The sequence below is a fragment of the Microcebus murinus genome, chromosome 27, assembly GCF_040939455.1.
Source record: "Microcebus murinus isolate Inina chromosome 27, M.murinus_Inina_mat1.0, whole genome shotgun sequence".
Classification (NCBI taxonomy): Eukaryota; Metazoa; Chordata; class Mammalia; order Primates; family Cheirogaleidae; genus Microcebus; species Microcebus murinus.
In genome coordinates, this window is record NC_134130.1 from 5208307 (window position 1) to 5223515 (window position 15209).

Genomic DNA, 15209 nt, shown 5'->3' on the forward strand with positions numbered 1-15209 from the left:
GAGGGCAGTGGCATCGTCCCCATCGGGGGGGCGACGTGGTGGGAGTCAGGAGGTGGAGGTGGGGTCCCCTGGGGGTCCCCGAGATCATAGACCAGCGTCCGCCCACAAACCGCTTCTGCCAAGCGCCACACGCTGAACGTTCTCAGCTTTGTGGGACATACGGGCTCTTTTTTAAGCGACTCAAGTCCACTGTTGTAGCACAAAAGCAGCCGTAGACGGTACGTCCGTGAACAGGCGTGGCCCCGTGCCAATAACGCTTTATTTTATGAACACTAAAATGTGAGTTTCAGATAAGCTTTCCATATCACAAAATACTGTTTTTCTTTGATTTTATCTTTACACTTCCCCCCTACCCCCGCACTTATAGTCCCAGCTTGCTTGGGAAGCTTAGGAGGGAGGATCGCTTGAGCCTAAGAGTTTGAGTCCAGCCTGGACAACATAGTGAGACCCCTCTCTAAAAAAAAAAAAATTAAAAATGTACAAGCCACCCTTAGCGTAGGGGCTGCACAAAAGCAGGCGGTGGGCCCCACTGTGCTAACCGCTGTTGGAGATCTAAGAGCGGGAAAGTTCACGCCCAGAGCCGCGTGTCCATAAGGGCGTTTAGTGTGTGGGCTGCAGAGGTGGCGGGTGGGGACAGGGAACGCCTGCACCCCGGGCTGTCTCTCGCCGTGACTAGAAGCAGCTTAGAAGTAGACAGTGTCAGGGCGGCCTAGCGGTGGGGACCGCACAGTGCGGAGTGGGGGCTGGGCGCTGCCTGAGCCCGCCACGTCAGAGCCACGTTGGGGTTGGGACGCACAGGGAGCACTGAGCAGAAAGAGGGCAGCAAAGCCCCCAAGGGGCAAGGGTGGGAGGCAGGAGAGTGGCAGGTGGGGCCAGGTGACTTGGGGACGGCAGAGCAAGCCAGAGTACCTGACCCTGCGGGAAGGCGTCCATGCCAGTGGGAGGTGGTGGGCCTGGCCCCGCCCATCCTGCTCAGCGTGGGGCTCCCCTCCTGGGCTCTGCCTGCACCCTGCCCCGACCCCCTCTCCATGTGGCACAAGTGACCAGGGCTCCTGCCATCTCAGGCCTCCTCGCTGCCCCAGTGACCTGTCACCCTCCATGCCACTTTCCTCCGGCCCTCACCCGTAAGACGTTCGGAGCCTGGGGCCTTTCCACGTGGGCGTCCGCTTGAGGGACTGCGCCCCCACCCCACGTCCCCAGGGCCCCGAGGAACCGTGGCGCGTGAGGGCCCGACTGTGTGTCTCTTTCCCGCAGTGGCCCACAGGCCTGGCGCGTTCAAGGCCGAGCTGTCCAAGCTGGTGATCGTGGCCAGGGCGTCCCGCACCGAGCTGTGACCGGCAGCCCCGCCGAGGTGGTGCTTCGTCATCTCCGCCCAGGGCGCCCCTTGCTGGTTTTCTAGGGGAACTCCCGGATCTCAGCCCAGGCCGACGTCACCCTGTCGGGGCTCACCCGGCCTGGCCGTCCCGCCCTCCCCGGTCCCACGCCCTGCGTGCTCCGCCGGCCGGGACCATGCTCCCCTCCGACCCGGCGGCCACCTCTGTGGGCCTCTGGGACTGTTTGGGCACAGGGTGCCCCGGGCTCCTCTCACACGAACTAGGAAGAGATGAAACAATTTTTCATATTTAAATAAAATATGCCCTTGGCCAGCTCCCCCGGCTCCACCCGCCTGGCCCCGCAGCGGGGCTGCCGCTGGGCACGGGCTGGCGGGGACCCCTCACTTGCCGGACCCTCCCACGCCAGCCCTGGGAGGGGGCGCTGCTGCCCCCCAACTTCCCAGAGGAGAAAGGCCGAGGCGTCAGGCCTGCTGCCCGGGGTCACACCCTAGAAGAAACGGAGTGAGGCCCGCGCCCTGCTGTCCCCGCGGCCGTCCCTGGCACAGACGCGCCTTCAGGGTGAGAAGTGCGGGAGGAGAACGACCGTTCCCAGAAACCAGAGTGACCAGAGGGGCGCCGGGGCCCCCAGGTACTCAACCAGCCTCGACCTCTTCCCCGCGTGCACTCTGAGCCTCGGGAGGAAGTTCCTGACGGCTGCGGCCATGGGAGGGCCCGGACCAAGAACGGTGCGGCTCCGAGGTTTAGGGGGCGCGGTGACCTGCGTGCCCTAGGGACCCCTCCCAGGGCCGGGAGCCCCCCCCCGTCACCTTGGCAGCTGGCCAGGGCCCGGAGGTGGGGGTGGGGGGGTGGGCATCACTCCCTCAGCCTCCCACGCAGGGAAGACTTGAAACCGCACGTGGGCCGGACCTGGCCGAGGGAGGGATCCTTTGCTGTTCGGCCCAGAATCACTCATCGCGTCCGAACCCCTGGCTGACACCAGAGACGCGGCAGGATGCGGGGCACCTAGGGCCACAAACAAGCCTCCCACTTGCGCCGATGTCGGTGTGTACAGGAAGCATCTTTTTGTTTTCAAAGGCAGGGTCTCGCTCTGTCGCCCAGGCTGGAGTGCAGTGGCGTCATCACAGCTCACTGCAGCCTCCAACTCCCGGGCTCAAGCGATCCTCCTGCCTCAGCCTCCCGAGTAGCTGGGACTACAGGCCCATACCACCATGCCTGGCTAATTTTAAAATTTTTTTTTTAGAGATGGGGTCTTGCTATGTTGCCCAGGCCTATCTCAAACTCCTGGCCTCGAGTAATGTCTCTTGCCTTGGCCTCCCAAAGTGCTGGGACTACAGCACGTGCCACCACTCCCGGCTAGAGTTAAATGGTTTCAGACACAGGATCTCGCCATGTTGCCCGGGCTGGTCTGGAGCTCCTGGGCCCGAGCGGCCCTCCCCCTCCCGCAGCGCTGGGATACAGGTGCGAGCCACACGGCGCCTGGCGCACACGCGCACCTTAGTGTAGCTTTCAGGGAACTCGGAGACAAAGCCGCCTTTGGCTGTGACGAGGGCCGCAGCCGCCCCTCGTGTGGCCGCGCAGGCGCCGTCCTCTGCAGCCTCCTGTCTACCATCTGGAAATGGAACTCGTCTGCAGGGGCCGCGGATGCCTGACACCCGCGTGCACCCGAGCTATAAAGGCCAGAGCCCGGCATGCCCGAGCAAGGCTGCCAGGCGGCCCGGGCGCCGCTGCGCACCGCGCACACGGGAGGCGTGCGGGTCTGTGTACACAGTTGGGTGCTGCTCTTTGGTTTGATTACACCTCAAGCTCACGGAAGAGTCCAGACCGGACGCACGGCCAGCCCGGAGAGGCACAGTTACGCGCTTGGGCCTAAAAGACGCCACAGCCGAGGGCGGGGGTCTTCTGGGGAAAATCAGAACGGGTTCGTTCTCGAACGCCGCCCGAGGTGGGGAGAAGGTGCCTGGAAGGCGGGGCTGCGGCAGGGCCCGCTGGCTCCCGGCGGACCAGGGCTTTGGAGCCGGCAGGTTTTCAAGAGAAACTCCAAACCCAGGCCGGCACGTGCCATTTCCTCGTTTTTTAAGATGTTGGCAGCTAATTCCAAATGTCTGAGATCCTGGGTGGGGCCGAGCGAGCCTCCCTCCTCGCCCAGGACGCCGCCGGGCTCCCGGCATGCACGGCCGCTGCCCTCAGCAGACCCGGGTCCACCAAAGGGCCGTGGAGCTGCGTCGCCTCCCGCCAGGTGCCCCAGAACCCTGCTGCCCTGCGGCACAGCCCCCCGACCCCCACGTCCGCACGCCCGAGTGGGGCGCTGCCGCGCGTTCCGAGGAGACGCGTGGAGCTTCGCCTACGAGAGCGACGCGGTCGGCGGCTGGTTTTGGAGACCTGAAATCCTCGCCGTCAAACGTACGTGCTTCCCGAGGCATGCGGCCGTAAGGAAGGAAGTGGCGAGCGCCTGCCGTGGTTTTGCCCTCGCCCCTGAGCGGGCCACGCCCGTCCCCTCCCACGTGGGGGTCGCTGGGTCTGACCCAGTCCCCTCCCGAGGCGGGGCTGCGCGTCTCCAGCCAAAGTCACCAGCATCCGCCGGAATCCTCTCGAACTCGGGCTGCCGGGACAGAGTCCGCGGACTCCGGGGCCTGGACGAGTGTCTGTCCTGGCTCGCCGCGGAGGCCGCAGCGCAGGCTCAAGGTGTGGCAGGGCTGATGGTGGCCGCATCCCTGGTGTTCTTTGGCTTGTGGGAGCGTCGCCCCATCTCTGCTCCGCCGTCACCGCCGTTCTCCCTGCGTGCGCGTCTGCGTCCAAATGTCCCTTTCCATAGGACCCCAGCCATCGGCTTAGGGCCCGCCCTGCTCCAGAAGGACATCAGCTGAGCTAGTGACATCTGCAGTGACTCAGATGAGTCCGAAGAAGGTTCTAGGGGTTGGATGTGCTCAAGTAGGTTTCGTGGGGGCCACAGCTCCCCACGACCTTGTCTGAAGGCACAAAACCCAGGCGACATGGTTACGTGGGGGGCGCGCTGGCCTTTGGCTGACATCAAGCTGACACGGGGCCCGCTGGCTCACGGGGCGGGACAGGGACAGGAGCGGCAGGTGGCCGTGAAGAGGCAGGGGACCGAGTTCTCCCCACCGGCCAAGGGTGGGGAGAGGAGGGGCGGCGGGTTCCCTGGCACGGCCCACAGCGGCTGGGCCACAGCGGCTGGGGTCACAGGCTGCCGTCCTCCAGCAGCCTCTCCAGGCCCTCGCAGATGCCGCGCAGGTGGGAGCGGTAGGGCTCGGCCGGCCCGTAGAGCGCGGCCAGGAAGTCGCCGTCGGCCAGGCGGCCGAAGACGTGGCTGATGCGGCCGTGGGACTTGGCGGACAGGCGCGGGCCCAGGGCCTGCTGCAGCAGGTCGCGGCACTCCAGCAGGCCGGCGGCCAGCACGCGCCGGTCGAAGGTGAAGTCCACCTGGCGGAAGCTGAGGGCGGTCATGGCCAGGCGGCGCGCGCGCTCGCGGAGGCGCTGCAGCAGCGCCAGCTCGTCCGCGCCCAGCCGGCCGCCGCGCAGCAGCAGGCCCAGCTTCACGGCCACCTTGACCAGGTTCTTGAGCAGCTTCTGCGCCTCCTTGCGGCTGCGCGTGAACTCCCGCGCCGCGCCGTACAGCTCGTCCAGCACCGCGCTGCTCGCGTCGTCCACCAGCGCCGCCACCGCCCGGGGCGGCACCGCGCCCAGCAGCTTCCTCTGGGCCTGCAGGGCCAGGCTCTTGGTGCTGAAGCCGTCCATCGGGCCTGCGGGCAGAGACAGACCCGCTGTCAGCGCCCGCCCCCGCCCTCCCGCCCCTTCCCTGCGCCGCCGCGGCCTCCCCACCCGACCCGAGAGCCCGGCACGCCCCGACGTCGCAGCCCAGAGCGCCCAAACAGGCAGGACGCCTGTGCGGCGAAGGCTCCTGGGAAGACGGCCTTCACCCAAGGGACAAAGCCCGACAGACCCGAAGGGACCTAAGGGGAATTTGTTTCTTTAAAGGAAAGGTGTGTTAAGTCAAAGGAATGAATGCGTAATGGTGAAACCTGGCAGTCGAATGCTCCGCCACGGAGCTATACCCCCACCTAGGCAGGGCCCTCGGGATCCCAGTATTTGTGGGGCCCAACACCAGCCCCCCCAGACCCAGCGCATCTTCGCCGGGAGTTGGAAACGGGCCAGGGCGGTCGGGACCGGGTTCCATCGCCCTAAGCCTGGCCCCACCCTCGTCCCACGGCTCTGCGTGACGGGCTGTCGAGCCCAGGCCCTGGGCATTCGGGGTGGAGGCGCCCGGTTACTATGACCGACGCCCCCAGCCTCGCCACCCCCAGCCTCACCACCCCCACCAGGCCTCCAGCAAATGCCCGAGGCCTTAGGCCGGGAATGAGCCCCAGGGACAGTGGCCCGGGCTGTGGGCGACATCCGTGGGGTTTCCGGAAACAGGTCACTCCGGTGATTCCTCCAACACGGAAACACTGACTCGCCACAGCTCCTGTCCAGGGAGGGGCCGGGGAGGTGCCAAGGTGAAGGGCAGGCCAGCTCTCGGGACAGTGACAGTCCCTCTGCCCCTGTCACACCTTCCTGCCACTACAGTCTGCCGGACTGCCCAAGCTCTGCGGCCTCCCCCCCACCCCCTCCTTCCAGCAGCTCCAGAATTTTCCTAAATCGCAGTGCTGGGCGTAGCCCTTCCCTGCTCAGGACCAGCCCACAGCTCCTGTGGCTTCTAGAACCAAGCCCCACGCCTCACTTGGGCCCTTGACTCTTCCCTGGTGGACCCTCAGTACTCCGACCCCAAGGCCTCTTTCCTGGTGAACTCCTATGCATCCCCCAAAGCCCTGGTCCCCATGCCCCTGCCTCTTCCCTAGTGGAGTCCTGTACCTCCCACACCTTGGCTCCCAAGTCTCTGCCTCTTCCCTGGTAGACTCCTATACACCCCTCAATACTCTGGTCCCCAAACCCCTGCCTCCTCTCCTTGCACGTTCATAACTCTTAGCCCGGACACCACTTCCTCCAGGAAGCCATCCCTGCGCTCCCGAGCCAGCCAGGGAGGCACCTCCTCTGAGCCACAGCATCCCCAGCGTCCCCCTCACTGCTTTGCTTCCCTGGCCGTGGGGAGGGAACGGACCTGGTTCCTTACCCTGTGTCCTTGGAGGCTCCAGAGACTTCTGTGTGAGTGAGGACAGCCTGGAAGACCGGGAGGGGATGGCCTGAGACGAGCCCGGCTCTCGATGCCCGGCCCCGGTCAGCACCCACCGCCCAACGGCCAGGCGCGAGGTCACGTGGGCGCCCGCCACCCCCGACGCCCCACAGAGCCTGTCTTTGTGTGAGCTCAGGCCCGGGGGAGCCCCGGCGCCCACTGCGCCCAGAGGCCAGGGCGGGCACGGGCCTTGCCAGGGGCCTCCCGCCCCCGCCCGGTCACGGACCCGGGCTCTGCACAGGCCGGGGCCAGGACAGGGGTTCTGTTGACTCAGCGCCGCGTGGCAGGCCCCGAGCCAGCGCCCTGTGCCCATTTCGTCATTCCCGCCGGGCACTGGGCCGGCTGCCCGTTTTGTGGGCGAGCACACAAAGGCTCAGAGACACTGAGCCACTTCCCCAAGGCCACACAGCAACACAATGACTACCCACGCTGGGGTCTTGGAGGGCCAGGAGCTGTCCCCTGTGACAAAACCAAACCCGATATTTAAAGCCTGCTCCCAGCAACATACCACCACGTGCCTCAGTTTCCCCATCTGTAAAATGGGGAAGATCAGAAGCAACTTTGTACGGGGCCAGAAGCTTGTGGCCGACCCCAGTGTCCCCCAGGCTGTGAGTGTCCCCTGGGCGAGAGGCTGGAGTCCACATCCTAGGATCCCACATTCGAGCCCCTGGCTCGGCGCCCGGACACACAGACCCACTTCTATCTCTGTGACGTTCTCCGTGAGACAGAAAGGCCGCCAGCCTTGCCCCCCAAGGCCCCTCCAGTTTTTCTAGAACGATCTATTCCGTTCCTTCTGCCTGGACCCCCTCCCATTACTCATCTGGCAAATCCCTGCCCACCCCTCAATTCTCAACGTCGCCACCACCTCCTCCGGGAAGCCTTCCCGGATGCCCCAGGCAGGGCCCGGTGTCCCCGCGCTCCCACGGTGCCCTCGGCGTCCTCCCTGGCAGCCCTGAGCCCGTCTCCCTTGCCGGACGCGCAGGCAGGGGCTGCGTCTACACCGCCGGCGCCCTGTCTGCCGGTCCAGCCCAGGGCTCGGCCGGAACCGCGAGGGGAATCCCACGCCGCCCGGTGCAGCCTCCCCAGTTCACAGATGAGCAAACTGAGGCTGGGGAGGAGAAGGCCCAGCCCTGGAGCCCGGGGGCCCTGGAGCCGGGGCTTTCCCCGCGCAAGCCCCCAGGCGGCACGAGCTGGCCCAGCAGGGCGGCCCAGGCGGCAGGAAGGCCTGGGCTCCCCGCCCTGCAAGGCCGCAGGAAAGGGGCGGCCGGGCAGCGGTGGCCTCCACGCTCCCAGACATCAGGGCAGCCCGGCCCTGCCGACACCTGGCCAGGCGGCCAGCTGTGCGCTGCCCTCCCTCCGCTCTGCCCATTGTTCTGCAGAGACTGCCCCGTCCAGCGGCCGGACAGGCGGATGACTGCGGTCTCAGGGGACAGGCCAGGGACCAAAATAAGCCCGGGCCTTCCTTCCTGCCGCATCGGCCCTTCCGAGGCAGGGACCTTCCCAGGGACGGCCCCGGGTCGCTGGTTCTTGCCCGACATGCCAGGGCATCCCACTGTCATCTCAAGCAAAACCAGCCTGCTGACGCTTCAGTGCAGTCCAGCCAAGAGCATCTGTGGGGCACCAACTGTGTACCAGACACCAGGGATACAGAGATAATCAAAAGGGACCCCAGCTACCTGGGAGGCTGAGGCAGGAGGATCGCTGGTTCAGTCCAGGAGTTCAGACCAGCCTGGACAACACAGCAAGACCCCATCTCTAAAAAGTTTGTAAAATTAGCCAGGCGTGGTGGTGGTGGCGTGTACACCTGTAGTTAGTCCCAGCTACTCGAGAGGCTGAGGTGGAGGATCCTCTGAGCCCAGGACTTCAAGGATACAATGAGCTATGATGACACCACTGCACTCCAGCTTGGGTGACAGAGCGAGACCGTCTCAAAAAAGAAAAAAAAATCAGATTAACAGATCACCACCTGAGGGAGAGTGGAAGGAAGTCTGGAATGTTCCATGTTCTTTCTTTTGTTGTTTTTTTTAAAACTTCTTTAGTAGAGATGGGGTCTTGCTCTTGCTCAGGCTGGTCTCGAACTCCTGGCCTCAAGTGATCCTCCCGCCTTGGCCTCCCAGAGTGCCGGGATCACAGGCGTGAGCCACCGCGCCATGTTCCATGTTTTGATCCGGGTCTATGCAGATGTCAGAGGTCATTGAACTAGACGGCTGCCCACCTCTGCCACGACACCGAGCACCAGGCAATTTGATGCTTTAAAACGGCAAACCTTATGGGGTGTGAATTACAGCCCAATAAAAAGATACCATTTCCCCCAAAATCACATACAAATGGCCAATGAGCACACGGAGAGATGCTCTGTGCTGTCGGCCATCGCGGAAATGCAAACCACACCACAGTGAGACGCCACTGCGTCCCCCCGAGGACGGCCGGAACCTCGAGGACAGACGGTACCAAGTGTGGTCAGGCACGTGGGGCACTGACGCCCTGGCGGGGAGTGGCCGGGCAGCCGCTGGGGAGACAGTCTGGCGGCTGCCCGAACAGCTAGAGTCACCGTGCGACCCAGCGATGCCGCCCTCGGGGTCTAGCAGAAGTGACACTGCGCATCCCTGTGACAACGCGCACACGGACGCTCACAGAGAGCAGCTTAAACCGCAGCCAGCGCCTGGAAGCAGCCCAGGCGGCCACCGAGGGCAAGCGGATAAACAAAATGTGCTCGTGCAGACAATGGAATGTCGCTCAGCCCTAAAAGGACAGAAGCTGTGCCGCGGGCCCCACGCGGACACGCCTCGAGGACGTCACGCTCAGTGACCCGCAGAGGACCAGGCGTGGCGTGAGTCCATTCGTGGGATACGGCCCCAGTCGGCAAAGCCAGAGTGACACAAAGTGGATTAGTGGTGTTTCCAGGGGCTGGAAAGAAGGGAGAATGGACAGTGATTGGTAACGGGGATGGGGTTTCTTTTTGGAGTAATGGAATGTTCTGGAATTAGTGGTGATGGTCACATAACCTTGTGAACCACTGAACTGTACTCTAAAACAGTGGATTTTGGCCGGGGCGCGGTGGCTCACGCCTGTGATCCCAGCATTCTGGGAGGCCAAGGCAGGAGGATCGCTGGAGGCCAGAAGTTCAAGACCAGCCTGAGCAACATAGCGAGACCTCGTCTCTACTAAAAATAGAAAACTTAGCCAGGCACGGTGCTACACACCGGTAGTCCCAGCTCTTCGGGAGACTGAGGCAGGAGGCTAGCTTGAGCCCAGGAGTTGGAGGCTGCAGTGAGCTGTGCTGACACCACGGCACTCCAGCCTGGGCGACAGAGGGAGACTGTGTCTCAAAAGAAAAAAAGAAGAAAAAAGATAGATAAAATAAATACATTTTTAAATAAAACAAATGTGAAAGGATAAATACATTGAACAAATTAAAAGTCAGGATTCGGCCCCAACTGTGAGGCGAACGAGAAAAGAAACGGGCGACACAAATGGAGACTCGTAACCACTTCCAGGTTGCCAGGCGCACAGTGGGGACTCTGCACACATCTCATTAAAACAGAATTTCCTTCCTGAAAAGCTCGGGCCCAGCTGTCCTGGAAGACGCGGCTCAGCGGACGCTCGGCTATAAATTCCCGGGCGCCGGGCTCGTCTCACTCAGTTTCTCGGGGGCCGCACTCCAGGAATGCTCCTGAATTTTTTTATTTTTTTTTTGAGGCAGAGTCTCGCATTGTCGCCCAGGCTAGAGTGAGTGCCGTGGCGTCAGCCTAGCTCACAGCAACCTCAGACTCCTGGGCTCAAGCAATCCTCCTGCCTCAGCCTCCTGAGTAGCTGGGACTACAGGCATGCACCACCATGCCCGGCTAATTTTTTCTATATATATATTAGTTGGCCAATTAATTTCTTTCTATTTATAGTAGAGACGGGGTCTCGCTCTTGCTCAGGCTGGTCTCGAACTCCTGACCTCGAGCAATCCGCCCGCCTCGGCCTCCCAGAGTGCTGGGATTACAGGCGTGGGCTGTTTTTACTTTATCTTTTTAAGAGACAGGGTCTCGCTCTGTCGCCCGGGCTGGAGTGCAGGGGCATCTTCAGTCATCACAGCCCACTGCAGCCTCCAACTCCTGGGCTCCAGCGATCCTCCTGCCTCGGCCTCCCGAGTAGCTGGGACCGTAGGCCTGAGCCACGATGCCCGGCTAATTTTTTAATTTCCTTGTTGATTTTTGACAATTAATTGTTATCGGCCTGTTGATTCACGACTTACGCTTCCCACGCCAGACGTGAGGCCTGTTCTGGACGTTTCCTATAATCGGAGTCTCATGCCGCGTGTCCTTCTGCGTCTGGCGTCTGTCGCTGAGCACGACGTCCTCAGGGTCCCTCACGCTGCAGAGGGTGAATGGCTCCCTACTTCGCGCCTTTCTGTGGCTGGCCCCACGTCATCTGTGCAGCTGCACGTCTCTGTTCTGCCACCTTAAGTGACGGCTGTGTTTAGCCGCCCACGGCAGCGTTCCCGGGGACACAGAGAGTGGCTCCCGTGAGCTGGCTCCTGGCGGCCCTGCCCCGTCGCATGAATTCTTCATGCCCCACACAAAGGGTGTCAATAATTGATGGGCGCGCTCGGCAGGGCCACGCCATCTCTCTGGTCCCGGTCTGGCTGCAGCAGCCGGGGTGGCCTCGGGTCTCCGCCCACCACGGCCCCCGCCCCCACTGTCCTCATCCGACCGTGCCCACCGCCGACTCCAGCCCTTTACGATGACATGACTGAGGCCTCAAAAAGGGCAGCGACCATTTTAGTTATGGAGGGAAATCCGCTGGGCCAAGGTGTGGTGTCACCTGTGGTTCTCAAACTGGGCTCCCCAGAGCCCTCAGGGAACACCCTAAGGATGGGCCGGGTCCGGCCACCAGCCGGGTTGCCCTGGAAGCCGGGACATTTCCGACCGTGTCAGATTTCCACTGAGGAGAGGGCTCGGGGCCCACAAATGGATGTTGGGAGGCCGCGGTCCTCCACTCTGCAGAGGCCAGGAGAGGCCCCGGCTCTCAGCCCGGGCCAAAGACGTTGAACAGCGAGCAGAAGGTGGGGATGGCCTGGCAGGAGTGTAGACGCAGCCCCTAAAGGTGTCCCAAAGTGACCCACTTCTCACCGCTCCATAGCCTCCGTCCTGGTCCCCCCAGGTCCTGCCCTCACCCCCCAGTCTATTCCCACAAGAGCCAGAGGGCGCCTGAGTCAGGGCCCGTCCTTCCTCTGCCCACAGCCCTCCATGGCTCCCACCTTCCTCAGGGCCAAAGCCCAAGTCCTCCCTGGGGCTGACAAGGCCCTGCACGACCTGCCCCGTCCCCTCTCCCCCTCCTCACTCTGCTCCAGCCACATGGGCCTCCTCACTGTGCCTCCAACATCCCAGGCGCAGTCCTACCCCAGGGCCTTTGCACGGGCTGTGCCCTCTGTCTAGGATGCTCTTCCCCAGGTCCCCACGTGGCTGTTTCTTTCTTTTCATCCAGGCCTGGGCTCACTCGCCACCTCCTCAGGAGGCCCTCCCGGATCCCCCATCTAAACTAACCTCCGTCTGTCTGTCCATCCATCACCTTCATGCAATTACAACCAAGCATAAGGATTCTTCTAGATGAACAAGGTCCATCTCTCCCGACCCGGCTGGGAGCCAAGTGAGGGTGGGCACCAGATCAGCTTTCGTCATTGCTGAGTCCTTGGTGCCCTGTGCCAGGCTTGGCTCACAGTAGGGGCTCAGTATCTGTTTGTTGAATGAATAAATGACCTCCGAGCACCAGAGAGGCATAATGTCAGCGATCTCATGCAAAGGCCCTGTTTCCAGCTGGGGAGACTGAGGCAGAGAGACAAACAGATACATCAAAGTCACAGTGTGGTAGCACAGCACAAACCCTCCGCGCCAGCCCTGCCTGGGCAGAGGGGGGCTCAGATACCCCCCAGCCTCGACCACAAGGTCACGTGTTGCAGCTACCTTGCAGGGAGCGCTCACTACCTGCTAGGCATTTTACCTCCAGGGCTTCATTGCCAAATTCCCTTGATGGACCTGCAAGTTTTCAGTTATTACAGAAGGGGAAACTGAGTCAGAGGGGGCCAGGAGCTTGCCTAAGTTTATAGAGCAATGATGGGGCAAAATCGGGATTCAAACCCAGCCCTGAACCCAGGGTGATCCTTTCCTCAAATTTGGGGTTCAACTCTCCTTTCCCTGAGAGCGCACCATGAAGGGGAATGGTCTAAGCTTTTTGGAAGCTTCTAGAAGCAATGTGTCCTGTAACCCCTTTCGTGGTGAAGGCCTGCGGAATCCTCCCTACCCTGCAAAGTACCCTTCTTGCCCCCGGGTAGCTCGGCCCCTTTCCAGAAGAAAAAAGAGATGACCAGTCCCGCTGGACAGATGGGGAAACTGAGGCCTGGACAGCAGGGCCTTAGAAGGTCCCTAGAACCCTGCCGGAGGTGCTTTCGGGACCGCTCAGGTGGGTGGGTTCCAGGGAGGGCGTCTGTCGGGGGGCTGCGGGGAGGGGCGGGCACCGGGTGTGACTGGGCCCATCCTGCCCCTCCCCCGGTCCCCGCCCGCGGGTCTGCAGCAGCTGGGCCGCACCTGGGCAGGTGCGAGTCATCATTTAGCGTCCACCTCTCTCCGGCGGGGCCCTTTCCCTGCAAGGGCTGGAGTTTTGTCCTCGAGGCACCCTCTCTGGGGCCCATTTGACAGACAGGAACACTGAGGCCTCCTGAACCCACCACATCGAAGTGTCAAGCAACCAAAAGGCCCCTCGCCTGCCCGCGACGGCTGCCGCCTGGGGAAACTGAGGTGATGGAACGGGTACTCAGGGCACCCAGCGGGAGGGGGACACCGCGGGCCTACCCTGGGCACCTGCCTGACTAGTCTGTTCCCACATCGCAGCAGGGCTCAGGGCTCGGCCCGTCCCACGCCCCAGGGGTCGGGCACTCGCAGCTCCGGCATCCCAGGCCGCCAGCCTCGGCCCAGTTCCCGATCCCGATCCGCCTGGGCAGTGGAGCGGGAAGCCCAGCCCAGGTGTGTGTGGCGGGGACAGCCTTTGTTCACCGTTTCCATAGGTACCGCGTCCCTGGCCCGGCCCCTCCTCCGCCCTGCCCTGCCCGCGCAGGTCCTGGCCCGTCCAGGCCGCTTGTTATGGTTTAAAGTTGGCGCCTTGGGCTGCGGCGGCGGCAGGGGGGGCACAGTCTGTGCAAAGGCCCCGAGGCAGGCCCGTGCCCGCAGTGTGGGACGACCAGGAGGAGACCCCCGTGGCCCTGCAGAGTGAGCAGGGAGGTGATACCAGTGTCCACATTCCTGCATTTAATCCCCCCAGCCCTCAACCCAGGGAGTTATATTCCCTCCCGTTTTACACATAGGGAAACTGAGGCTCAGAAGGGTCACTTGTTTGAGGCGCCACAGCGGTTGGCAGAACCAGAGCCCAGGTGTATCCAAGTCCCCAACTACTGGGCTGAACTGCCTTCAGCCCGTCCCGGGTCACTCGCGGCCCCCGCTGCGCTGGGACAGGCTCAGGAAGCAAGTGGGGGGCTGCGCTGCCCCTCCTCCCCCGCCACACACGATGTCGGTCCCGAGTGGGAGCAGATCCAGCTCTGCCTCCGTCCTCGCCTCTCTGGACAAGCGCTACCTCCCTTCTGGGCCTCAGTTTACCTTCCCAGGAAATGGGCCCAGGTAGACTCCAGAGAAAAGGCCACAGGAGGCCACAGATCTGGGTCAGACCACCTGCCCCAGCGGTGGTCCCAGCCCACAGCTGGCAACACGGAGGCCTGGCCTGGGGGCCACCTCGGGACTCGCTGGTGGCCAGTCTGGGTGGGCCTGGCCCCGGCTCTCCCCGCCTCCCGGGCTAGACAGCAGCCACACATACTGCCACCTCCACACGGTGGCCGGCTGCCCGCCACCTGGAACCCCCGCCCGATTCTGGGATCTGGCCCGGGCACCTGCCCCCTGCTCTGTTAAAGGGGCAGAGTCCACATGGAGGAACGGGCGCCAGTCCCAGAGCACGGCCCCACCCCAGCAGGGGCAGTTCGGACCCAGTCTGTGTCTGCCTGCCCCACACAGCGAGAGTGACAGAGAGACAGAGGGAAACTGAGGCAGGAACACCGACAGCCTGGGTGGACCAGGGCATGAGGGGCGGGAGAGACATAGGGCGGCCCGGTGGCCCCCGGGGCGCGCCGAGATGGGCACCACCGCTCACCTGAGTCCGGAGTCCGGTGCGTCCGCCGGTCGGGACCCGTCCAGCCGCAGTGTTGGGACTAGCGCCGGGGCCGGGTCCCGGGCCAGGGCCGGGCTGGGGCGGGGCGATAGGCCCCGCCCCACCGCCCCGCCCCTCACAGGCTCCGCCCTCTCCCGTCCCCGCCCACCAGGAAACAACGAAAGCGAGGCCGGGCGGGGGTGGGCGTGCCGAGTGCCTCGGCTCAGCCAATGGCAGCGCGGGCGATGTACGAAGAGACCAATAGGAGCAGATCACCGAGGTAGGAGGGGAAAGGGGCGGAGCCTGGGGCGGGGCCTGGAGGCTCGCTGGGGGGATTCCTCCGGAATCCGGACCCGGCCGGATGCGGGGCGCGGGCGCAGAGAAGAGAAGGAAGAAGTTAAAACTCCTAGGGGGAGACGCAGAGACCCTGACGGGCCGAGCCCCGGCCGCCAAAAGGCAAAACTGACCGACCACGTGGCCCTTTTCTCCTCTGGGACTCAGTTTACCCACCTTGG

At 63.4% G+C, this 15209-nt stretch overlaps 2 protein-coding genes across 3 annotated transcripts in view; one reads left to right on the forward strand and one right to left on the reverse strand.

The window, feature by feature from the left end:
• MYDGF (myeloid derived growth factor) overlaps positions 1 to 1649 on the forward strand; it is a 15073-nt gene extending 13424 nt beyond the window's left edge. Inside the window, exon 6 of the mRNA XM_012769242.3 lies at positions 1255 to 1649. Coding sequence (XP_012624696.1) covers positions 1255 to 1334 — 80 coding nt within the window. The 3' untranslated portion in view covers positions 1335 to 1649. The remainder of the gene's footprint in view (positions 1 to 1254) is intronic.
• TNFAIP8L1 (TNF alpha induced protein 8 like 1) lies at positions 223 to 14775 on the reverse strand. 2 transcript variants are annotated; one of them, XM_012769245.3, is made up of 3 exons: positions 14698 to 14750; positions 6460 to 6506; positions 223 to 5092 (listed from the first exon to the last, which is right to left on the reverse strand). In XM_012769245.3, exon 3 carries the CDS (start codon positions 5085 to 5087, stop codon positions 4530 to 4532), a length of 558 nt encoding a protein of 185 aa, XP_012624699.1. In that variant the 5' UTR covers positions 5088 to 5092; positions 6460 to 6506; positions 14698 to 14750; the 3' UTR covers positions 223 to 4529. The 2 variants fall into 2 exon arrangements, with proteins under 2 accessions (XP_012624699.1, XP_012624702.1); XM_012769248.3 differs by lacking the exon at positions 6460 to 6506 and having other exon boundaries at positions 14698 to 14775.
• Between the last annotated feature and the right edge of the window lie 434 nt (positions 14776 to 15209).